Genomic DNA, 25,134 nt, shown 5'->3' with positions numbered 1-25,134 from the left:
AAGTTATACCTTGTGGAAAAAAGGGCAAATCAAAAATTGTGACGCATGGCTATAAATGTAGCTTGTAATCTAAACTTAGAATGTGCCATGCATTTAGATGAAATATACAAAAATGTCTATTTTGTCCTCAGATAAAAATCTTAAAAAAAACAAAAACAAAAAACAGGTTAGGAATTATCTTAAGTATTATATTAATCAATATCTATCAATAGGTTTAAGTTACATTAACTATATTACAGTATTAAATATATTACAGTATTCTGAATCTGGATATATTATACTTAAAATGTCAGGTAATTAGCCTTAGCTAATGTCTTTTTGATGATTTGTTATGTTAGAGCTAGTCCTAGCAAGTCATCTAAACCACGTAGAGCATTCACCTTGAGAGCAAGACATTCGGGGCTTTGAGGTTCTGATGGTTTTAATAGTTGTTTCCTAGCTTTTGTAATTTGCCCTGCGGTACCTTGTATTGCTGTGGTTTGGGGAGTGGACAATTTTTGTACGTTCACAATGTAGCTATAAATGTTTAAGCAGCAGACCAAGTTCCAGCAAAGCTAAACCAGAGTGCTAAGTCTAGAAGAGACACCCTGCTCTAGCATGGGCCATAATCAGTGTTTTGTTTGGACATCATATCACCACACAAATACGTATCTTACTAGAAGTCCACATCTGCACCGATTAACACACTGATGACAAATGACTATTACCAGCTGCACAGAGTCCTTTTATGTAGCATTTACAGACGTCAGTCTATAATAGAAGCCATAGTTGTTGTTGCTGTGCCTGGATGGGTTTCCTCTCGGCTCACCATGTGATTGGGTGAAGCAGGTGTGATGTCACAGATATACAGTGATGCTGTGTAGGTTGATTCTGTCCTATAGGGACACCCCAAGACTCCCAGGAGGAATATTAAATGAGGGCCCAGTCTGTTGTGCAGTAATGTAACATAAGAGGTCTTAGCAACTGACATGTTTCTGTCCTTGCTGTGGTATACCTTGGTTTAATAGGTTAAACAGACCTAATTTAATAACTTTGCTCATTTCTCCCCTTATAATGTGACTAAATAATGTGACTTAATTTTGTTCTGGTAATGTAACAAAATCTTTTCCAGTGATTGTTATTTATTGAAATAAGATAATCTGCTGCATGGCAATTCTGAAACCCAGAAAAAAACAAGAGGGAGTATGTTTTGTTAAATAATCTCATCTTTCAGGCTAAATCAGTGTGTACTAGCATTCCCGAGATTAATTTGCTCTGAGGTCGAACAGTCCTATCTTTGGAGAGTTCTATCGTGGCTCGAGCTTTAATCCAAATGCCAAAAAATGAAACCCGCAGCTTTTTGAAAAACTGCTAACAGGTGTCCTTCTGAGACTATGGAATGCATGACCATGAGAAAGCCTTGAACCTGAAAGTTAACTTCTACCTGTTCACTCCCCTCAAACAAAATATTTGGCTTGATGGTCTGCTGCAAACCCTTCTGGCGTGGGCCAGACCATTTTTTTTGTTCTTGGATGCCTTGGTCATTTCCTGTATAAATTCTGTTAAGGAAGTGGTTGGCATTTATTTACATCCTTACTTTAGCAAGAACACCAAATGTCAATCCCAGTGGTCCCTGAGGAAACAATTGACACCCAGGTCCTGACTTCAATGTCTTGTACAACATTTCCTTTCTCAGAATCAGCCACTGTGGAAATGACTTGCTCTAAGAGTTCTTTGTCAAGATTCAGTACGTTAGTAAGATTTTTTGGCCATGTGCCCTGACTGGCCTTTAAAGCTGAGTGGAAGTTCTGGATGGGGATTTTGGTCCTCTTTGAGTAATCCATAAAAGATCGGTTTGTGTTTTTCTTAATCTGCTTGACTTCTTGGCAAGTCCTAGGCCATTGTCTTGCCTCTGAAATCCCTGTTATGCCTGCTCACATTATGAATGACATTTTTAAAATACTTCATTCTGTTTCATTGCTAGCCAGTGCAGGCTAATCTGTGTCTTACAGAAGTATATCTTTGTGTTTAATCTCCACTGCTGTGTTATGAAAGTGTTTATTTTTTATGAAGCTATGTGCAGTTAAAATGCTATGAGTGCACATAGGATTCTATCTGGCTTCTAATGGCCTCACCCTTTAGCAATCACTCATGGTTCTCACCTTCTCTCTGCCAGGCCATCACACCATCTACATCGGCGTGCATGTACCCAAGAGCTACCGGCGGCGGCGGCGGCACCGGCGACGCGGTGCCCCCAAGGAGCGGAGGGAACAGGTGATGGAGAACACCTCGGACAGGTCGGACGGTGAGAACGCAGAAGAGGCCAGCAGCGGCATCCTTAAGCCACTCAGTAAGTGGCTGACACACACACACACATACACACGTCCATCCAAAGCTGCTGTGACTTGAGGCACAGGCACAGGCAAAATGCTCTTTTGTGCAATAGCCGCTTGAAATCAGACACATTTGCCTGATTTGATGTCATAGGGGACACAAGGCTGAGGTATATAATGACAGGGGAGGATCACCCGTACCAATTTGCATTTTAATCGCTCCTTAATGATGGCCGCAGGAGTGGAGCATGACAGTGGACGACAGACAGAGATCATGAACACCAAGGGGGGGAAGGAGACCAAACAAATGTCAGTCATATAGTGGTGATATAGTCACATAAGCAGCCCACTGCCTTGCTGCAGGACCAAAGCTGCCCCTTCTCTGCCCCTTACTGTGCGCAGCTGTTAATGGAAACTTGCTTCGGGCTGGAAGCACAGTTACGCTCAGCAGGACTCATAGTTCCTCTCAGGCCCACTGCCCTGCTTGCTGTTGACCCTCGCGGCTTCCCTGTCTAAAATGTGATTCAGAGCAGGACTCTGGGCTGGATATGTTAATGCTATTTGACACAGTTTAACACCAATGTTTCCTTTATATAAACACCAGAGTTCGCTGCACAGGGCTCAACATTAACTCTGGATATACACTGTTGTGTCCATATCTCTCTCTGGATATGTAATAGATTTTCTGCAGGAAATTGATATCGGGAGGGAGAAGATTAAGCAAGATTAGGGGTAACAATGTCCTGGCTTCTGGCCACGTGCCCTGGGTGGTCTATGAAGGGAACACTGACCTTTTGTTTTTAGATGGATTATTCGATTGTTATCATTGACCCAGCTGCTTGTTTGTTGTTGTCAATCATTCCACAAATTACTACCAAAAATTAAGTAGTAAATCTGCGTAAATATTATTAGAAACGCTTTGGAGCCATGCTCATGTTTCAGGAAAGCATTACAACGGATCATCTTGGAAATGAAAAAGATAAGTGACACTTCAAGTCTGAAAAGACTGTCAAAGCCAGACTGCTTTTAAGGGCACAAATGATGTGCAGTTATAGGTTTGCATATGTTGTTTAATGTAAATTTGGATTTATACATGCTTAGACATAAGTTTTTACAAACTTAGTCGATATCATGACTATTGAGAAGTAGCTGCTTGTAAAACTAACAACAAAAATAAGAATCAGTATTGCACATCTACTTTATTGATCATTGTCTAGCCGTCTAGTTTCTGATGTTTCTGGCGGCTTTCTTCACCCCCGTTTCTCTTGCTCTATTCTTGGATATAAAGGAGACCCCTTGTCTTGGTTCTTCTCCTCTTCCTCTAACAAAAGTGCTCCTTTGTGCTGCAGCTGGGGCCCTATGGAGGATTCATTTACATTCTGGAACTTGGACAAGATTTGTGGGAAGCCATTCACAGTCTTTGGAAGGTGCCCCTGTTGCTGATCTGAGACCAGTTTTACACATTCCCTGGTTCAGCGGCTTCTGTGGGGGCCTGAGTGGAAGTAGGCGCATCCAGATCTGTGGCTCACGCGTGAACTTTACAGAGTAAATGCTTTTCCCTTGCTTACTCGAGCAAAACCAAAGGGACTCCCTCAGTGGTCCACTTCTGTAGTTTGAATTATTATATTCATCTGGCTTAAAGCCACAAGTCTGAACTTCACAATAAAAAAGTTCAACCCAAAGGCAATGTGCTGAGACGTGTAAGCATTGTTCGTGTCTAAAACAGTGTTTACAGATAAGATAAGGGAGCGTTTATTTCCTGTGCTAGAACTGTTTGTTTTTGATGTCAGATTGTCAATGGATGCCCACCATTTTTAAATGAATAATTGCTCAGTCTAAACTATTTGTTTATTATTTCAGAACAGTACTGTAGCATGGGATACAACTGTGAATGAACATGGAACTATGGCGATTGCCAGCAATTTATAATTGTTAATAGTATTTATTGGTACAAGCTTGAATCATACATAGGGTAAATACTGAATGAATGGCCAAGTGGTATCAGGGCTTCATGCATTTATATATCTGAAGTACTTAAAAATAAAAAGAGGTGTGTCTTATTTACTTTTAACACAGAAATCCAGATTCTGTCTCTTAGACAATACTAGGGGTTAGTTCAACTCACTAAACCAAATTTTAGAATAATTTACCAGTTGACATGCAAATATGCTCTTACAAATGTAACATTTGGCTATTCACCAAAGAGATCACAGAACACATATTAGAAAACCTGTAATCATTGCAACAAATCTGGTATATCTGTGATTTCCAAGTAGCCTAAGTGCATGAACATGGTTATAAAATGACTTGTGAATACCAGAATGCTTTCAGTTTTGGACCTATGGACTGTGCCTATCTGTATGTCTGTATCATGGCTTCACATGCAAAAGAATTGCCAGGAATTGAAAAATCTGATTGTGAGACTTCACAACGATGGAAAGTGATACAGCAAGCTCTGTCACCAACTAAAAATCAGTCAAAATACAGTTGCAGCAGTAAGCAGAAAGTATAGGACAAGCCATAGCACCACCAACCAAAGCTGTAATGGCATGCATAGTCCTATGACTGAAGCAGAGATGAGTGTGAAATGATATTGGATTTATAGATAGCACTGTGAATGCCTGTGGATATGCCAAAATACTGGCTGACAAGATGATTCCTAGTCCACAGAAGCTTGGCAGAAGAGGAATATTTCACCATGCTAACAATCCAAAGCACACTGCCAAAACTATGCCAGAGTTAATAAAGAGAAAAAAGATTAAAAATTACTCAACCAAGTATGTCGCCTGACTTGAACCTAAATAGAACAGTTTTAGGGTCTTTTTAAAGAGAAAGGCAGAATCAACACAACACGTCCAGCAAAGACCAACTAAAAAGGGCCTGGCAAAACCTCTGTCCAGTTCGTGCAAGACTGGTATCTGAGGAGCATTGAGTCCATTATAAAAATAACACTGGACAAGTATTGAAAAATGAAAGATTTGAATCTCAGTAATGAAATGTGTCCTTTTGTTGTGTTGAATTGTAATCTCTTAGCTCTTAATTTGGCAAATCTTAACTGTTAGTTTTTAATTATACTTAAGAGAAAATACCCTTGTTCAGTTTAGAAGTAATGTAATTAGTGTAAGTTGACAGAGTGTTAAATCATTTGACATTTAAGTTATATTGCACAGGGGTGTGCTCATTTCTGTGGTATATTTTATATCATGTTAACTATTTAATAAGCATGTATAGATTGACTGCTATTGCATCTTTGACTAATTAAATGATCACTTATGACTATCAATTATAATGACTGAAAGGGTATATACAGTTTATGTGGATGTTAATATCATGCTTCAGTTAATTGGAGTTATGTCCTTCTCTGAGGAGAAGGGACTTAGAGTATCAGACAACGCTTGATGTCTTATGAACAGCTGTCTCCCCGGAAGAGAATAGATGGGTTCAAGGACAGATAAAGGAGCTCTTAGCAGCTATGTTTAATGAAGTGTTAAATTAATGTTATTTCAATTAAACATTGCCAAGCGCCTTCTCTTATGAAGTGCGATGTGGACTAAGCTAAATGTTTGGTACAGGAGTAAAGATTAACCAGCTGACATGCTGAAGACTTATTTATCTCACAAAGTTCAGGTGTATGTTTGGGGGAGGGGGTTGAAATCTGTATTGCCAATTTAACATGAATATATTTTTCAATAAATTGATGTTTACCCCTCTATTATTATAAGGTTGCTCAAGAAATGTGCTGTTATAATGCACACATATCAGTGAGTTCTCTGTGTATAAAATGAAAGTCCCTCTGCTGTGTTCTTTACATTTTTCCATTTGAAAATCAGTAGTATTTTCTTCACAGTGGTTATGCTACTTTTCTTCCTTCATTTGGCAGAATAAGGCATGACGGCTAAGGTGTCACATTGTTTCATATTTTGGCCATGCCGTTTTGAAAAATGGACTTGCCCCTGTGTTCTCCATGGCCTCGAGGGGGCTCTTTTTAATGGCCCCGCCCCCATGTGGAATGTGTCAGGCAAGGGAAGCAGCCCACGGTAATCCTCTCTAAGGCAGTTGGTCACTCCTCTGACCACACGTTATAATCACTTAATCTAACCTTCTTTCTCACCCTAAGGCTGCATTTACTTATGAGCAGACTAAGACAAGTGTTGAGGGGAAAAATATCTAGTTTTTTTGTTACATTTTTCTAGCTTTTTTTTTTTTTTTTTGGAAAATTGTTCAGAACAAGGGGATTGACCAATGCAAAATATGTGGTAATATGAGCCATGTATAAAGCTTAATAAACAGTGAAAGAAATTACTCAAGACTACTTGAGAAAAATAAGTTTCCCTCAGCAGGGACTGCTGTATTGGGTGGTGTATGTCTCTCAGCAGGGATTGCTGTATTGGGGGGTGTATGTCTCTCAGCAGGGATTGCTGTATTGGGTGGTGTATGTCTCAGCAGGGACTGCTGTATTGGGTGCTGTATCTGTCCCTCAGCAGGGACTGCTGTATTGGGTGGTGTATGTCTCTCAGCAAGGTCTGCTGTATTGGGTGGTGTATCTGTCCCTCAGCAGGGTCTGCTGTATTGGGTGGCGTATCTGTCCTTTAGCAGGGTCTGCTGTATTGGGTGGTGTATCTGTCCCTCAGCAGGGACTGCTGTATTGGCTGGTGTATATGTCTCAGCAGAGACTGCTGTATTGGGTGGTGTATCTGTCCCTCAGCAGGGTCTGCTGTATTGGGTGGCATATCTGTCCCTCAGCAGGGTCTGCTGTATTGGGTGGCATATCTGTCCTTCAGCAGGGTCTGCTGTATTGGGTGGCGTATCTGTCCCTCAGCAGGGACTGCTGTTTTGGGTGGTGAATGTCTCTCAGCAGGAACTGCTGTATTGGGTGGTGTATGTTTCTCAGCAGGGACTGCTGTATTGGGTGGCATATCTCTCCAACACAAGTGCACAGGTCCAATCTTGAGAAGAAAGTGACCTGACCACAGTACAGATCTTCATGACTGCAGTATATTTGGGTGCTTTCACAAAGAGGACTGGGCATTTTGGCCTGCAAACTAGAATGTCAACCAAGAGCTTTTGGTCAAGGAGACCTGAAGTCTCTTTCTTTCACTCTGTGTGTGTGTGTGTGTTTGTTCTGTATATATTGGGCCCTGAAATACAAAAGGTATCATTATGCTAAGCTCTAGCAGCTCAGCATGACAGAGTTGCTTCATCATCACGTTCATATTATTCTTATGGTTCCCAATTTGGAAAGGGTTGTCACAGAAAGGAGGTCTGTAGATCTCATGACTTTGCAACCTTTTGTTACTTTCTCCAGGATACGATTATGGAATCCTTGTCCAAATGTCAGATGTTAGCTTGGGCAGAATTAGCTGTGGTCCTACTGTTGTACTGTTGACCATTCTTCAGCTGTACTGAGGATTAACATGAATTTGGAGATAGTGAAATATTTTGATGAGTAGAAAATTTGGATAGCTTCCTTGTGTGTTCAGTTACCTTTGACTGGCATTATGAATAAGGTCTAGAATAATACATTTGCAGAACAAGCTGAGGGCACATAACCAAGACATACTCAGTCTGGGGTTTAAAAAGTCACTTGGGTTGGATTGAGAAATAAAAATGGTGGCAAGTGAATTGAGTTTCCCACTTGTAAGATTTGATCAGGGGAGATATTGCTGAGGAAACAGAATTATTGTTAACAGAATCCTGTTACCATATTAATATTAGTTTAGCCTGTAGCTGTACAAATCATTGATAGTCTGTTCTATTCACGGTTCATTTAATGTAACATGATATACCATTTCAAACACATATATTATAACTGAAGTAGGTGTAAGTACATAATTATTTTCAACATGTCTGTACTCTGGCTTGCTGTGGGCTACTACTGGACAATACAGTTAATAGTGAAGAAATACTTTAAAGTAATGAAAATAAAAGAATATTTACACGGGAATTGAATAAATTAACTTTGAGAAACAAGCTGCGCAGGAGGTCATGGCAAGTATCACTACAGCAGTAGAATATTTCATTGCTCCATTTTGTGCAGAGCTTTGAGTGTCTGCCATTGTCGGCTAGCGAGCAACTGGTGGTCAGGGTGGGCACGAGCTGAAAGAACAATCGCCAGTCTCAACGAAGCGCCATTGTGCTGTGAACAAAAGACAAGAGCCACTGGTCCCAGACATGTGACACCTCCGGTGTGTTTTCCATCCCCTCCTCTACGCATCAGCAAGGGTGCCAACGGAACGCCCCGTCTATATGCCAAATGCTAGAAAGAGAAGTACAGAATTTGTAATTGGTTCCCCTGAGGTGATGTATGTAACCGTGGTCCTCTACCAACTGGTGCACAAAAGGGCAGCTTGCCTTGTGAGTCCTCCCAGCTCAGTTCAGTTTCATTAGGCCAACATGGAGCGTATACCATGGGAAGCCAGTCTAATCAAAGAACATGTTGGGTTTGGGTTGCTGCAAGCGAACATCTCTACATGTACACCAGCATCTAAGAAAAAACTGCTGGACCTCAGTAAACTACAACATATATCTTAGGCCTTATTTCGTTAGGCGAATCCTCACTCTACTCCTCACAATGCAAGCCGTGAATGTGACCACTATCAGTAGTGAATTTCAAGTTCTTTTTGTGCTTTGATGTGTGGCGTATCGGCTGCTTCTAGCCAGTGTTCGTTGCCAGGCAATACAAAGCCAGAGTCCTTGTCCTGTTTGCTTCCAACCAGGAGTTGTAAGCCACAACGAATAGGAATAGAGCTTTCCTCTCTCTTTCAGCATGATGACCACTATGCGTTAGAAACATGCCGACCTGCCAGTACCTCTCATTGCAGTGCCAGCATGCTTGGTGGTGTGGGTTCTGCTTCCACGCTGCTGCTTTGCTGTGGATCAGCGTGTTGCGCTTTACATTGGGAACAGCCATGTGGTTGGGGCAGAGTATTCCCTGTTCAGTGCTGGCGTGGTCACACTGCATGTTCACTTAATGGGAGATTGCTGGTTCACATTTGTTTCCTCTGACAGGAGCTGTTATTATATATAATATATATAATATGCTCATGTAGTACAGCATCTTCTTCATTCTCCTCCCCAGTATAGCAGAGACCACTTACTGTCTCATGCCGAGGTTCAGTATGTATTTATTTAAATTTATTCAAATGTGTCTCCCCCGTCTCCACATAGCAGTGGTTGGTTCATACCTAATGAGGTCTGCAGAAAGCTTACTACCACTTTGAAATGCCCCAATGTATGAACTCTTTATAGTCATATCAAACTGGAAACTGATTTCTAGATTTCATATATACACGAATGTGTAAGTCACTTGGGTGGCAATCATTGTTACAAAACTTACAACATATTTATGTCCTTTTTTGATGTAACATTTTGCACTTGGTTAGCCCACCTGGCCAAAGAAATAATATAGCAAATATTTGAAGTAAATTATTACGAATCCATCACATACATATATACAGACACACACACACACACACACACACACACACAATGGACTATCTTAGATAACATAGGATAAGGTTTTCAGGGGATAAGGTTTTGTGGATTGTAGTGTTGCACAGGATTATTGACTTGTTTTCTAAGGCTAATATCATCTCTTCCCATAATGTCTGGCTTTCATCATCTCCCTGTGGTCATTTTTGTGTGAATTTCTCAAAAACCTGCACCTCTGTCAATCAAGACCTCTAAGAGATTCTTCAAATTGGATTATGAGAAGAAAATCTGTCAAAAATGGAAAACTCTAATACCTTCAAATTAAAAACCTGTACTTATCATATAACATATCGTGTTTATCAACACTTTTAGTCCGCAGTTTTTAGTGATTTATCTCCTGCCATTTACAGTAGCAACACTGATCACTGAAGAAACATACAGTCTACAGGTGTGAGTCTACAGGTGTGAGTCTACAGGTGTGAGTCTACAGGTATAGACTATATGACTATACGCAGTTTGGTAGGGTGAGCGAGGGCAAGTCTTCAGCTTGGAACGGCAGCTCCACTAAGCCCTTTTTCGGGCAAGGCCATTCCCCTCACCACCACCCCCACCGCCTTTCCCATGAGCACCCCCGTTGAAGGAGACAAAGTCCCCTTTGTGCAGACATTGGGCTCTTGGCGACCGAGGCTGTGGCTTTGAAATGCTCTGAGAACGATGTGATTTTCATTTCTATCTCTACTCCTCCTCCTCCTCCTCCTCTACATTCGCTCTCCTTGCTTGCTTGCTGGTATTGTGCCCCCCCCCGGCTTGCCGCACGGCGTTGCTGGCGGTGGTGTCTGCATGCAGCTCAGGGACACCGTGTGCGGGGGACTCTGGAGCACAGTGGGGACAGCTAAGCAACCCAAATGAGTTCTGCTGTGAAAGGCTGCCCATCCTACTCGCCTGCTGTGGTCATTAAATCAGCCTGTTATGAAGCATGAAGAAACTCTGAATTTTCTATTTGCATGAGCAAAGTGAGAGAGAAGGCCATATAAATTCTTTGTGCTGTAACTGGATGTGTTATATTTTTAAAGGTAAACTTTTTTTGATGTCTCCCCTTGCAGTCTATGAACTATTTAATAATGTGAATGAGAGCATCCCATTTCCCTTATTTGACCTATCAGTTGTCCTGTTTCTGCATTGTGATAAGCCAGACTTGAGACGTAACCTGAAAGAGATTCAGAAGCATGCAGTTGTAGCTGCTGACCTAGTTCTAGTCCACTGATTTTAAATGAAATTCAAGCTCTGTCATTTAAACAGCAGTAAACTTGTTCTGTGATGATTTACCAGCTTAGACAATAACAAAGCTTTTCATTAATCACCAATAACAAATCATGTGCCTTATACAAAGTTCCTCCTTCTAGCGTGACATAGCAATGCTTAAGGTGCATACAGAGTCATTTGCAAATTCCGTTGAAAGAGACCAAACGGGTTGGAAGCAAATACACCACGACATGAAGAGGAGTGGGTTTTTCTTCCACAAAGTCCATTACTTGCTGATAGATGGACACTTCAGTGGATGTCTATCTCGCTTTTTCCATGATTACTTACCAGCGTTTAAAAAATTTAGACTTTGTACATGTTTTGTGAATTAAATTATAAAAAAGAAAAGTCAACTCATATTTACCTCACTTCCTAGTTCCCAACCCCCAAAGTGATGGATACCTGCTAGCCAGTCAGTAATGGGTATTTTTGATGACTGTGGTATAATATAAGATAAGATGTATATATTTATAAAGTAAATCCCATGTGAGCCTGGAAATCATGAACTACAGGACCAATGGCTACCTGACTGCAAGGCTCTCTGGCTGGAGGCCTGTCTGGCTTTTTTGCACTGCAAGTTGGAAGAGAACAAACCTGAACTGGTTTTGGATCGTAGATCATAGAGCGGAATACCTCATTCATATCTTCTCTTCAGTTCCCGTTAAAGCATGACTGGATATTCAAATACGATTCTTAAGAATTTTACCTTAACAAATTATCTGTAGGCTAAGATTCCAACTTCAGTTATCCTTTGAAATTTCTTCAAAACATAACAAAGCACTTTTTTTTTGACTGTAGTCTCATTGCAAGATGCTCTTTTGAGGGTGATTTTTGTTATGATAGTGATTGTGAATTTACTGAACATTCACATCTATTGACACTTCCATGTGGATATGTGAGAATCTCTGGTATAAGAAACTTTCTTACCTGTTAGTCAGAGTTGCTTTCTCTGACAGTGGAAAATTTTCAAAATGTACTGTGTCATGAGCTTAATGTCTCTCAAGTTGTTCCCAGACTGTTAAACTTCATGTCCCTGCTTCTTGTGCTATATTTTATATTTCATCTGTATTGAATGGTGTTAGGCTATTTTCCTCTGCAGTTGTGGATGCCTGACAGATATTCAAATTAGAAGACAAGGGGGAAGGAAAGCAAAGCCCTCTTGCAAAGAAGGAACAGTTTGTGAAACATCTCCTAATTGTTAATGAGGGGCCGAGGGCAGGTTGCCAGAGCGTAAGGGCCAATGGCGAGCGGGGCTTCTGGCGGAGCAGCAGAGGGGCAGGCTGTTGATGTCAGCGGATGGGGGGGACCCCCTTTTTTTTTTAGCTACCTGGGTGACATTGCATTAGAGTGGCGGACAGAGAACAGCGGACAAACTCGCCCCCAGGCTCCAATGAAGGTCTGAGCATTTGCTCGTCTGTGGGGGTGGGGGGTTGTGAAACTGACCTCCGTCCCTCTCTCTCAGCTCACCCACACTCAACTAAAGTCACACACAGCTAACTTTCGGGCGGAACCAAAACTCTTTTTTTCCTGTGAGGGGTTCGGGATGGAGAACAAGGGGGAGATCGCATCGGGCAACAACAACGTGGAGAAGAACAAGGCAGATGAGAGAGTGGAGTCAGACTCTGGCCAGGATCCGGAGCAGGTGGCATGTAAAGGAGAGGTCCCATACCCACCTGAGCCCTCTCCCCCCGTCAACGCTGAGCTCAGGCCCAACGGCTTAGCGGAGGAGGGCCAGCCGCAGGTGGCCACTCGCATGTCTCAGCACCTGACCCCCAGCATTTTTCCTCTTGCAGTTTCTCCAGCGGCCGAGCGCATCCGCTTCATCTTGGGAGAGGAGGACGATGGCCCAGCCCCTCCGCAGCTCTTCACGGAGCTGGACGAGCTCCTGGCTGTGGACGGCCAGGAGATGGAGTGGAAGGAGACAGCCAGGTAAGAGCACGCTGGACCAGGGCATGGCATTCTGCTTCTCTGCTCCACGAGAGGCTGAGAAGAGGGAGATGAGAACAGCTTTAGATTCATCTCAAGGCAGAACTTTAAATGGCACTATCGCTGTGTTAAGAACAGGTTGGATGGTTCCCATGTTGCTGTATTTTTTCATGGTTGTGACTTTGCCAAAACTTCAGAACTTTTTCAAATTTTTGAACATGGTATACATTTACGATTATTAATTTTTAACAATATATTTTCTATTGAGCTTTCTGTGCAATGTTCACCTGTTAATGAGAAAGACTGCGAGTGAGGACATTTATTTACCAATCACCTTCTTTTTGAGCAGGACATAGGCAAAGAAAACCAATTTCTTCTATTAAGAGCAGATTAATTATTCATGAAAAAGCATTACTTGATAAATGTGCTATGTCGAGCAGCACTTGTGAGACTGATAATTCATGAATAAAACATCCGGAGCCTCTGGCACAGTGCCAATACCAGCTTTGTGCCAATATGCTAAGTTATGTCCTCCTGCCAACAAGAACATTATTAACAGCATTTTGCAAGGGGAACTCATTTGATGGTGATCAAGTGCCCCTCAAACACACCACTCAGCACCGCTGAAATAATGCAGTGCTTCCGCATGATCAGCTCCATCATCCACAGTTGGAGGCGAGCGTGAAATATGACGCACATGCCATAATGTAATCCTGTAAGCACGATTATAACAATGCAACGTTACGACATGCTGCACCGTTACATCTCCACACCGTTACATCGCCGTGATTAGCTGCCTGGTAGAATGAGCAGGAGCTGTGTCTTCAGTAATAGAAGTGTCAGCCTTTTCTAACAGGACCCTCTACCTCTCGCACACCATGCTGAGCAGCTGTTAACGCTTGCCAAAGCCCGGGCACTTGAATGTCCTTGAGAATGAAGTCCATCTCGTGTTTGTTCTTGATACAGACTTTTTAATACAGAATTTCTTTTTGCAAAAGTGGAAGTTATAATGTGGGACTTAGCAAATATCTATTATTTTGACTGTTTAAATGTTTTGACATTGTAATTGACTGTTCAACTGTCAGAGCTTCGTATTTGGCAAATTTAATTAGGGGGAGGGGAGGTGGGTTTGGCTGGTTAAGCTCATTGGTTTGCAGCTTTACTTAAGGGCAGTTGAGGGCAGTTGTTTTGTTTAAGTGTTGTTTTCTATGCTGAGTTGCCAAGTCTGCAACTGTTATTTAGCCTGGAAACAGAATGAAGACACCTGCAATTTAGCATATCCACAAAAACCTGTTTCAGCACTCTGCAACACCTTTCATTCCAATTAAACAAGTTGGGATTTATATAATCTAGTTTGTGTCTTGCATGTCAACAACATGGGCTGTGCTGGGACACTTCTCGAGCTCTTTTTACTTCGACCACGAGCCAACATCGCAGTTGACCTCTGTTCTTTTTCCCTCACCTCTCGATTCCAGGTGGATCAAGTTTGAAGAAAAGGTGGAGAAGGGCGGAGAGCGATGGAGCAAGCCCCACGTGGCCACGCTTTCCTTGCATAGCCTGTTTGAACTCAGGACCTGTATAGAGAAGGGCACCATCATGCTGGACCTGGAGGCCACCACCCTGCCGCAGGCTGTAGGTGAGCAGACACGTCTTTACCCCAGATCTGAACAAGCACAGCGTCAGTTACATAACTGATAAACTACGTTTTTGTTCTCGAAGCCTCAGTTTCATTGACATAAAGTAGCTTTGGTGGCTATACCCTCAGCCCTTTTTGGATCCTCATTCAGATCCCGGCTGAGGCCTGCAATCCCAACCACGATTTTGTCTCAAATCCATTTACATTTTACAGACATCACATGTAGAGTTACGGTACTGTGCTTTAAACCCCCATCTTGGTTCCAAGACAGCCAAACAGCCAAAAGAGCACAGCACGTCTGCGAACAGCAGCGCATATGGGGGAAACAGAAATGCGTTTTCAGTCCGAGCTGCAGATATGATGCACACTTAACAGTCACAGTTAACAGGCTACCTGTTACATGGTTTCCAGCCACTGCCATGTCAGAACATATTTATAGATCCATTTAATACACTCCGCTTTCAGTCCCCAGTGTGACTGCAACCCCGGCGTTCCGGGTGGGTGCATCCATTCCTGGAAGGCAGAGCGCTTCCTTCTTCCCACTCCCATTTTATTTCCTTTAGGAGGATTTAAGCCAGAGTAAGTGGAAGGTCAGGATTGCTGCTTTAGAAATCACTAGATCACTTTGGAAGTTACCACGGATGTTGCGGTACACTGTTGTGGTGTCTGTCTGAGGTCTTTTCTTTAGGATCTGCTTCATAAGAAGTTAACAATGCAAACCTGTCAAAACCCAACAAATGTCTTGTGCATTATGCAGAAAATAACTCAGAGCAGTGTCACATACCCTGCTTTTGTGTAAGGACAGGATGAAGCTTGTTCAGACCAAGAATGACAGAATGTGATTGGTTAATGAATCAATTTAGACCTATTTAAAGTGGGGTTCTCCTGTTTCAGTACCAGTTTTCTCTGAGAATGAGAGATCATGTTCTGTGATTATTCAGTAGATCCTTTGAGTACAGATGCATTAAACTACATCTTGTTTACAGAGTTCTGCTTTTTGTGCCTGAACTGAACGGAGAGTTTGTCCATTAAGCACTGGACCATTCAGAAAAATGTCCAGGGGCACCCAGCCTCCTGCCTCGGTACTTGACTTTCTTTGTAAAAACAGAACTGAAAAAAAACTGCCAGACAATCTCCTGAGCAAAAGCTTAATGGCTTAAAACAGAATATGAAGCATCACTCAAACATCTTTGGGTGATTTAAACTTTTCAAGTTGCAGTTACCAATTTGATCTTTTCAGTCAGCGTTCCTCAAACTAATTGAAAAGCTAGGGTGTGGAGAAATAAAAAAGTGTGCTTGTGGTGATAAACCTACATATGCCCGCTGTTTATGAAATCTGATCATGAACAGAAATGACTAAATAAACAAGGAGATCTGCATTCTCTTTTTCTCTTTCGCTGTCAGAGATGATCACGGACAGCCAGATAGAGACTGGCCTGTTGAAGGCAGACCTGAAGGACAAGGTCATGTACACCTTGTTAAGGAAGCACCGTCACCAGACCAAGAAGTCCAACCTGCGCTCCCTGGCTGACATTGGCAAGACGGTCTCAAGTGCAAGTAGGCTGTTTTCCAACACGGATAATGGTAATAGAGGTGCCAGTTTGGTGCAGTTCTTTTTTCAGCTCCTTCATAATTTTGCACTTTGACCTCTCTTTAAAAGGTTAGATTTTTGGTATTTTTCATTTTTTAATAAGTAGCTTTTTTTTTAGTTTTATGGTCATTTGAAAATGCTTCAATGTTTTTTTTAATCTGATTTAGCAGGTAGATTTCATTAAACAGCCAAGCTCAATTTGAACACTCCCCAATTTTACCAGACATCTAAATCCTAATTTACATAAAAATTCCAAGATATGTAGCACTTTATTTTTAGTTTTGCGAAACAGCAAGTTGTACTTGTTGCAGTTTTCCAAATCTGTTTGCAATTTAGAAAGAGCTTGATTACTGAAATCCACTGTATAGCACAACTGAGCATGATCCTCACACATTACACAAATGTGCTTATTCCACCTGTAACCATAAATCAAATGAGAACTTTTAGAACAAATGTTCTCCTTTTATAAATGAAACAATAATTTTAATAACATTCAATGATGTTAATGGTTTCATTTATAATTTTTTAAATATTATCATCCTGTCTGTTGTGCTTTTCTGACCTCAATATAATTATTAGTAAATCATATAAATTAATTGACAAATGCAGCAGTCTCAGTCTAGTAATTCTAATGAAGTTTGTTAAATGTTTCTAATTAATATCTGTCTCAAAAATGACTCACTAACCTTAGACGTAGTAAACAATTGCTCCTACATCAGTCTGAGCTACATCCTGTTTGCCTTTTTTTAAAACTGAATAATTACCTTAACTGGACAAACTAACATTATCATGTGTATTGATTGTGTTTCATTTCCCTTAATGAAATATCTTTGTATGTGGATTTATGTTTGTAAATGCATACAATGTCATGTTTCATGTTGTGGCTGGGGTAGTAAATTGTTATGTACAGTATAGTCTAAAATACTTTAGGTGACACTAATAGCAGTACTATCATTAAGGCCATGGTCTAGAGTAAATGGGACTGATAAGATGTGGTATCTGAAGAGATACCTCATGCAACAAATAATGTCTTTAGTGCTGTGTGAAGCAAACCTTTATGAGTTAATATATTGTAGTTATTAACTGTATTATCTTATATTGCTTGACTGAACTTTTAACCTATTGATGTGGTAGATTATTCTGGCGTCAGAAGGCCCCTCCTATTGAAAGTGTCATTTAAAATATTTTTTATTGTTGTTTTGCAATACTGTACATAACTTGCTGTGTGCAGACTTGTTATAGTCATGTGAACAACTTCTAACATCCTAAGTATGCACTATAGGAAGTAAAGGTCACCCGTCTGCCTTTTAATGAACTGTTACACTTAGTAAGGTACTTTAATTGTTTGTTTTCAGAGTGACTCAGCACTGACTGTAGTGGTTCTGTTTAGCCTGTCAAACACGCTATTTCCTTTAGCATCTCAAGGGATGCAACTCCAACTCTTTCATGGCCTTTCGCAAAAGCTAACTCTTAACAACAATGCTTTGGCTTTTTTTTGGGGGGGGGCACCTTTCTTCCTTTAGTCCTTTCTTGTACACCCCCCATCCCCTGCTTGTCTGCCTGCCTTGCTTCTGCTGCTGCTAAAACACCCCCCCAAAGTCTACTTGAGAGCTCAGTGTCTTGCCTAAAAGCTTCCGCCTCCAAGGAGGAATTACAAGTCACTGCAAGCCCTTGCATGGGATGCCTTATTTAGTTCAGCGACTCTAGCCCCGTGTCACCATTTGTGCACCTCCCTGCTCGACCCACCCATGTCATAAACGTCGTCCCTAAAGCCCGATGACCCAGACGGCGCATCTGCTGTAACTTAGCGCCAACAGCTCGTGACTGCATCCTGCCATTCAAGCCAACTGTGCGTGTGGCCTTCCTGTTTGGCATATTCATTCAACAGTAGTGACTGTTATGTAATAGGAGATCATATCTCAGCTTTGCCTTTGTGGTGGGCTTCACCCTAGTAGGATCTCATGCCAGGGTCTTTTTATTGCCTTTAACGAGACAGAAATTTCCACTTCTCCCTGTTATATACAAAGATTTTACTCAGCTTCTATCCAGAGTACTGGAATAGGTATGGTAACTTAACTAGGAAGATCCGTGAGTCGCTATTGCCCTCGATAAAACAGTTGTCACAAGTAGGCTAAGTGCATTTTTGTCCTCCCAGCAACTTTTTAAGGCTGTTCAATGTTTCCTTTTATCTGCATCAAACTGACACACCCACTTCATTATTGCATAATCACCTGAGTTTGCTAGTATTGGGAAGCATCTTATATGATAATAGTGGTGTTTAATTATACTCTACTGTTTGGTATTTGTTTTATTCTCTGACTGTAGTATTTGCAGTGTGGCACCTTCGTCATGCTTTCAGAAGGCTTAGTGATTAGTCTGCACTAGGGTCCACCTAGCTGGCCACGTTAGCTTCCCAGTCCAGTAAATTGTAAACACTGATTTTGTGTTTTTAAAAATCTGGTATCTTAATGTTAATGGTATCTTCTTCAAAATTTAATGTCCACCGACATTTAACATTAAAGGAGATTAATAAGTTACTTCAGCCCTTGGAATTTCATTGTATAGTTTATGAATCCTCTCCCATTTCATTCCCAATGTTGGTAGTGACTGACGAGATGTGCCTTCTTGCTGCAGTCTGGAATACGCTCTCTGTTCTAAAACCATGCATGCAGAGTGGACCAGGCTGCTGAACTCACTTTCATTGCCTTGATGCTGGGAACTGAGGGTGCCTGTCTAACCACATTCTGGCTGCACATGTTTCCTTCAGGTAGCCCCACCACTGCGCACCGGAATTTGATGTCAACCAGCTTGAATGACATCTCGGACAAACCAGAGAAGGATCAGGTATGTCCGCCTTCAAAACATTCCCTTCCCCCGTATCCCTTGCCTTGTTGAGGCATCGATTTTATGCCTGCTTAATCCACAACTATTTGCACAAAAACTGTTTGCACAGTAACAAGTTTGAGATGGTGTGTATCTGAATAAGTCATAAGCCAACCATTCAAGCCACTGCATGCCGCCTTGTTTGCTGGTGATTAGCAAGTCCAAAGTACAGTGTCTTCTCTGGGATCCTTCCAGTTCTTTTCCAACTAGAGTTATAACAACTCCTTTCATCCTCTGCATTTATCTCTCGTGGGAAACAGATAAGATGCCATGGATGCATGCTGCAGTCATACTTGGACCCACTAGCAAAATTTGACGCATCACAAACATAAACAAATGGAGTTGCAAAGGGGTACACAAGGACATACCCTGAGATAGATAAGCCCTGCCGGCTTGCAATCTCAACAGGAAATACTCTGCCGGGGGAATAGTGAAGAGAGTCTGCTTTGGCACAGCAGCATTGCAACAGTAGGACTATCTGAAAACTAAAGTTTTTCCAGCACCTGATATGGTGGAGTGTTCTCTGCGCTACCCCGGCGTGGACCTTCATTGGACGAAGCAGTGACGAAGCAGATCTGTCTGTGTGGTGGTTCTTTGTGAAGTGACGCTAATTAGGGGACCTCCCATCAGGTTCTTACTGATGCCAATTAGGAGAAGTCCCGTGCCCGGTAGGCCCAGGAGGGGCCCCTGGGCTGGGTGGAGGGGTTAAAGTGCCCCCCCAGATGCGTTGCAAGATTAGGAGGGTAAACAGTGATCAGTGAGAGGCATGCATGCAACATGCAGTGGCGAAGCATCAATGAACGACCCATTATCCTGTCACGCGCAGGCTTCCCCCTGGCTAGAGGGTGCGTTCATCCCCAAATCCTTAAATCCAGGGCGACCCCACATTCCCATAACATGGCATTTAGCATTGCAGATTATAGGGTGAGAAGGAATAGGAATTATACCAGACTATTTAAAGCATTAACTCACTGTTTTCTGGACTTGTTTGCTGTTGGCAATGTGGAGTAGTTGGAGTGGAATTCCCTCACATGGTAACTCATTTGCAAAGATTACCATCTGCTCCTAAGATTTAAAGTATGCAAACTAACAAAACAGCCTGATTGGTCAAACCTGATGGCGGATTAATTTCGCAGATGGAATACACGGTGTGGCTCTCTCCACCACAGACCGAAGAGAGCTAGGAGAATGAACATACTAACATAATAGTAACCTTAAAAACAGTATCTTAATAATAATAATAATAATAATAATAGCCATATACTAATAACCAACAATAATCCTAATATAAAGAAACTTATTTATTAATCTTACAGGCCACCACACACCATGTTTAAAAGTTCAGTTGAGTGACGTGGTAATAGAAGAGTAGACTGCTGTTTTACCGTGGTGTGAAGAAAAATAAACAAGTTAATGAATCGCTTTTTTACTAACTGTTAATCAGGTTTTACTGTCAATACGACATGTTACCACAGACACAAATTGTTAACACAACTACAGGTCTGCAAGTGTTACTTGTATTGAATGTATTGATCAGTTAGGTTTTTGATTTGTATTCACATTTTAAAACTTATAGAGAAAATGCAAACATATAGTATCTGCAGTAAGTAATGTACTTGTAAAATGTAAAAACAAAGGAAAACTTCTCCTATGTGTACACCACCCAATATTTATTCACAACCTAGCCTAGCAGTGACATTTTGTTGTTTGACAGGCACTTTGAGTTGTTTAGGGTTTTCCCAGTTAACCCTGTTAACACTTCACCCTGTTAAAGTTATAAAGTGATTCAGTTCTTGTCTGGATGCCTTTTCAAACTTCACAGACTTGACCTATGATGTTAAGGTCCATAAAAAGTGATGGAGCTCTCAAAAGTATCCGAGGAAAAAGTCAACTTCTGGGAAAAGACGGATATGTCCTGCACAAGATTTTCATGGACCAAAACAATGGAAATTATACCACAAATGTTCTGTAAAATATTTGCATAAATTAAGATCAACTTGTTGAGGTTATTTCCAAAAACGATCTGTCATATTTCTTACAGTTCATTCAGTAATGGAGTTTCCTCTGAACCATATACAGTTGTTTAGAAACTTTGAAAGAACAGAACATTCCTTTGGCTTTTTGCTTCTGCTTTAATTCTAAACAAGGTCTGCAGACATGAAATATGTCATGGCCTGTAAAAAATCTAATTTGTTACGCTTTAAAAACTGTCCTGTAGTCCAGTGCCACCAAATGGTCCACATTTGTACTCTAACCTATCTAACAGGACACTGGTAGTAGGTATTTGGTGTTCTTAACAGCTTGATCCCGATATACTGGAATGATAAGATAAAGCAAGAATATGCACTGTTTAGGTGACCCTGAAGACTGGGTTGAGAAACTGCTACAGCCTATTAATGTCGAGAGCCTGTACAATAGTGCTATAATCTCAAACCCTGTGTTTTGATATGACTTGTTTGGTGGTTAATCAACATGCTCAGTTTGAAGATATTTCATAACATCTGCCATAGCCTACTATTGGTGAACACTGCCACAGCCTGTCCTATGGAAACATAAAAATGTTAAACCTGTCTTAATCGTTAAACCTGTCTTAATCGTTAAACCTGTCTTGATCGTTAAACCTGTCTTAATTGTTAAACCTGTCTTAATTGTTAAACCTGTCTTAATCGTTAAACCTGTCTTAATCGTTAAACCTGTCTTAATCGTTAAACCTGTCTTGTTAACTTAGTAACTGGGATTTAATGCCCCCTCAGTGTCCTAAGTAACAACCCTTTAGAATACACATAATTTTATCTTTCATCTTTTTGCTTTGCTAATATGTGAACAGGAATATCTGGTCACATTCTTATAAAATTAATGAGAATTTATATTAACTTATCTCCCTATGAGTTTATAAAAAATCCTTTCATGTTATGCCATCTTTAAAGAAAATCAGCCTCCCCTTTGCTATATTAGTAGCTGTTAGTTGTGTTCTGTTAGAGAATTGCTTTAAAAAAACTTAGTTTTCTTAGGGAAATGTTCCATTGTCAACAAATACCCAAGTAGAGCCCATTCACAGTAAGCTCAACCTGACATTTATGGAAGTGTTTTTAAAATACACACTTAAGTATGCTTGTGCTTGTTTTATGAATGACTTGACTGCAATTTAGATAATAAAGCAAGCAGATTCAGACTTTTATTAGTTCAAGTTCAAGTTCAAGTTCGGTTTATTCGTCACATACATAGTCATACACAGTATAACGCGCAGTGAAATGGTGGAGGGTGCTCTGTCCAAACTCAGGAAGAGAAACGGGTGCATAGAGAAAAATATATATATGCAGATAAATATATATATTTTATGTATGTACAAAAATATATTAACAATGTATGTACAATATATGTATATTATGATTATATACACAATGTACAATGTATATGGTTGGGTATATAGTTTATTGTTGTAAATCCTTATAACCATATACTCAAGGTTTATGCTCCTGTTAACTGTTCGATTTTGGTCAAACAAGAAGAGAAATTTGGATAAAATTTAAGTTGTAATGCATGAATGCTTACAAAACCTAAGGTCCCCACAGTGTTAAATTAACAGCACACAAAAGACTGGAGAGTGGTGATGACCTTGGAAGCCACGTCTGAAGATAATTTATCCAGTGCCAGATTATGAAGAAGGGAGTGGAGGGAGTGCTAATTATCTCTCCCCTGTAAATTTTACATTTGGCACCAATGCAAAGGCTGCATGTCACCTAACAGCGTTGGCTTTGAAGCTTCCCTCCAGCATCCCTGCAGGAGCAGCAGCGATGCCCCTTAAGTAGCCGGTTAATTTAGAGGACGTGTCCAGGTTACCCTTGGTACCTGTGCAAGACCAGGATGGCATGCAGCACCCACAGAAGGCACTTGCTGATCAGCAACCCCCCGGCCCAGTCATCCGTCTCTGTAATTCCCATCACACGGATAGCTGTGGCTGTTTCCTAGATCCCGCCTCCCCCCATTAATGCCTTGCCTTGGCTCGCAGATCAAGGGAACACAGGGACTGCCCGTTTAACTGTCTGAAGGGGGCGGCGAGAGCTCAATGGTCAGCCCTTTTGTCCACGCTTTCCTGCACTCATTACGCCACCCCTGTGTGTGTCCAGCTGAAGAACAAGTTCATGAAGAAGTTGCCCAGAGACGCAGAGGCTTCCAACGTACTGGTTGGGGAGGTGGACTTCCTGGACGCCCCATTCGTGGCTTTCATCCGGCTGCAGCAGGCCGTCATGCTGGGTGCACTGACCGAAGTGCCAGTTCCAACCAGGTGCGACCAGTCCCACTCCTGAACCGTGTGTCCCAAAATATAGTCCATCGCACAGTCAAGCATAATTTACATTCTTGAAAAATCACCAGGTGCGTCCTTAACCATTATTATGGTCTCTCTTATTTAGGTGCTCATGAGTTTAGCAAGATAAAGTATTAGATTAGAGCTAGAGCTAAATTAACTAAACAGGGCTTGAACAAAATTATTTCTATAAGTTACAGGCATTTCAGGAGAGAGCGATTCTTTGGAATTACCATTTCAGATTTTGCCATGTGTCATAATATTAAATGATATTAAATCTATGCTGAATTTTCCCATACAGGTTTCTGTTCATTCTTCTTGGCCCAAAAGGCAAAGCCAAGTCATATCATGAAATCGGCAGAGCGATCGCCACCCTTATGTCTGATGAGGTAAACAAGGCTGAGTTTATAATCGGGGGGGTGGGGGGTGTCGAATCATATTATATCTGAAGTACGATCATATTGTGGATATAAATGTCGTGAGCCTTTACTGTGGCGCTATCTCAAACCCTTTGCTTTGATATGACTTGGTGAAAGTCCAGGATTAATTACATACTCGTTGTGAAGGTTTTCCATGACATCGCGTACAAAGCCAAGGACAGACAAGACCTTCTGGCTGGCATAGACGAGTTCTTGGATGAGGTCATCGTCCTGCCTCCTGGTGAATGGGACCCTGCCATCAGGATAGAGCCTCCAAAATCACTCCCCTCATCAGACAAGAGGTGCAGTCATATCCTTAACACTGGTTTTAGAGTGCCATTTATTGGGAAGCATCATTCTACCTTTCTTTATTATTCATTTTTCCCAGGCCCTATAATTAAGCTAATATGCCCTGAAAAATTGTTATTTTTTCCCACTCCCTGTGGAAAATCCTCTGCGAAATATGCCAAAGAGCTTCAGTATCTCACTTTTTTTCTCATCCGAAAAAGAAGGAAACACAATTGGGTACAACACTGAGTACAAGTGTGAGAAACTGAGGAACCTCCTTTTGGTCTGTATGGTGATCACAAAAAAGTTTGATGAGCTCTGTGCTAGTTTTTCGTGGAACCAATGAGCTTGGTGCCCTCCCTATGAGGGCAGATGATGAATAAGATTTCATTAGTTCTTTATTACGCTCTGAAAAATGTATCCTTGTGATCCACACTATAAAAAAAATGATTGCATCAAATAGAAACAACAGAAATGTATTTTACATGTGTACTATTTGAAAATTGGTGTTAATGTTCAGATGTTTACATTGCAGAATGCCTCATTCTTATGAAGGAAACTAGAACAACATACAGAAAGTGTATAAATGAATGAAAGCCTCATGTACTAGTTTACATTGACTGTCCTGTTCATTGTCCACTGTCTACACTGTTCCTATTTGCTGTCCAGGAAGAACATGTATGCTGGAGGGGACAGCACACATATGAATGGGGACATGCCCCATGAAGGTGGACATGGGGGTGGTGGGCATGCCATAGGCGAAGAGCTGAAAAAGACAGGGCGGTGAGTGACCCTAGTTTTGAAAATATTCCTGCTTTTTTTTATGTTATGTTGCCCGCCTCAGCTCAGTGACTCTAAGTGTAGCAGCTCATATGAGACAGGTTCATAGGAAATCTCAGACAGTCAAAAAGAATTACTGCCAGGCAGAAAGTCTGCAACAATAAAATGCTAACCCCTAATGCCGGATCAAATGTCGAATGGGCTTAGTATTGAACAAATGAGATAATGTTAATGGTCTCCATATTTTTCATTTAGCCATG

At 41.3% G+C, this 25,134-nt stretch overlaps 1 protein-coding gene across 2 annotated transcripts in view; it reads left to right on the top strand.

Moving 5' to 3' along the window:
- Positions 1-25,134, top strand: part of slc4a4a (solute carrier family 4 member 4a) — a 44,443-nt gene that overhangs the window by 5,953 nt on the left and 13,356 nt on the right. For both annotated transcript variants that reach the window (XM_027028691.2, XM_027028681.2), the window contains 9 exons: positions 2,156-2,329; positions 12,839-12,974; positions 14,447-14,607; positions 16,012-16,164; positions 18,966-19,042; positions 23,209-23,366; positions 23,689-23,776; positions 23,954-24,108; positions 24,764-24,877. In XM_027028691.2, coding sequence (XP_026884492.2) covers positions 2,156-2,329; positions 12,839-12,974; positions 14,447-14,607; positions 16,012-16,164; positions 18,966-19,042; positions 23,209-23,366; positions 23,689-23,776; positions 23,954-24,108; positions 24,764-24,877 — 1,216 coding nt within the window. The remainder of the gene's footprint in view (positions 1-2,155; positions 2,330-12,838; positions 12,975-14,446; positions 14,608-16,011; positions 16,165-18,965; positions 19,043-23,208; positions 23,367-23,688; positions 23,777-23,953; positions 24,109-24,763; positions 24,878-25,134) is intronic.

Source organism: Electrophorus electricus, chromosome 9, assembly GCF_013358815.1.
Source record: "Electrophorus electricus isolate fEleEle1 chromosome 9, fEleEle1.pri, whole genome shotgun sequence".
Lineage (NCBI taxonomy): Eukaryota > Metazoa > Chordata > Actinopteri > Gymnotiformes > Gymnotidae > Electrophorus > Electrophorus electricus.
This window is presented reverse-complemented; position numbering and strand designations above follow the sequence as displayed.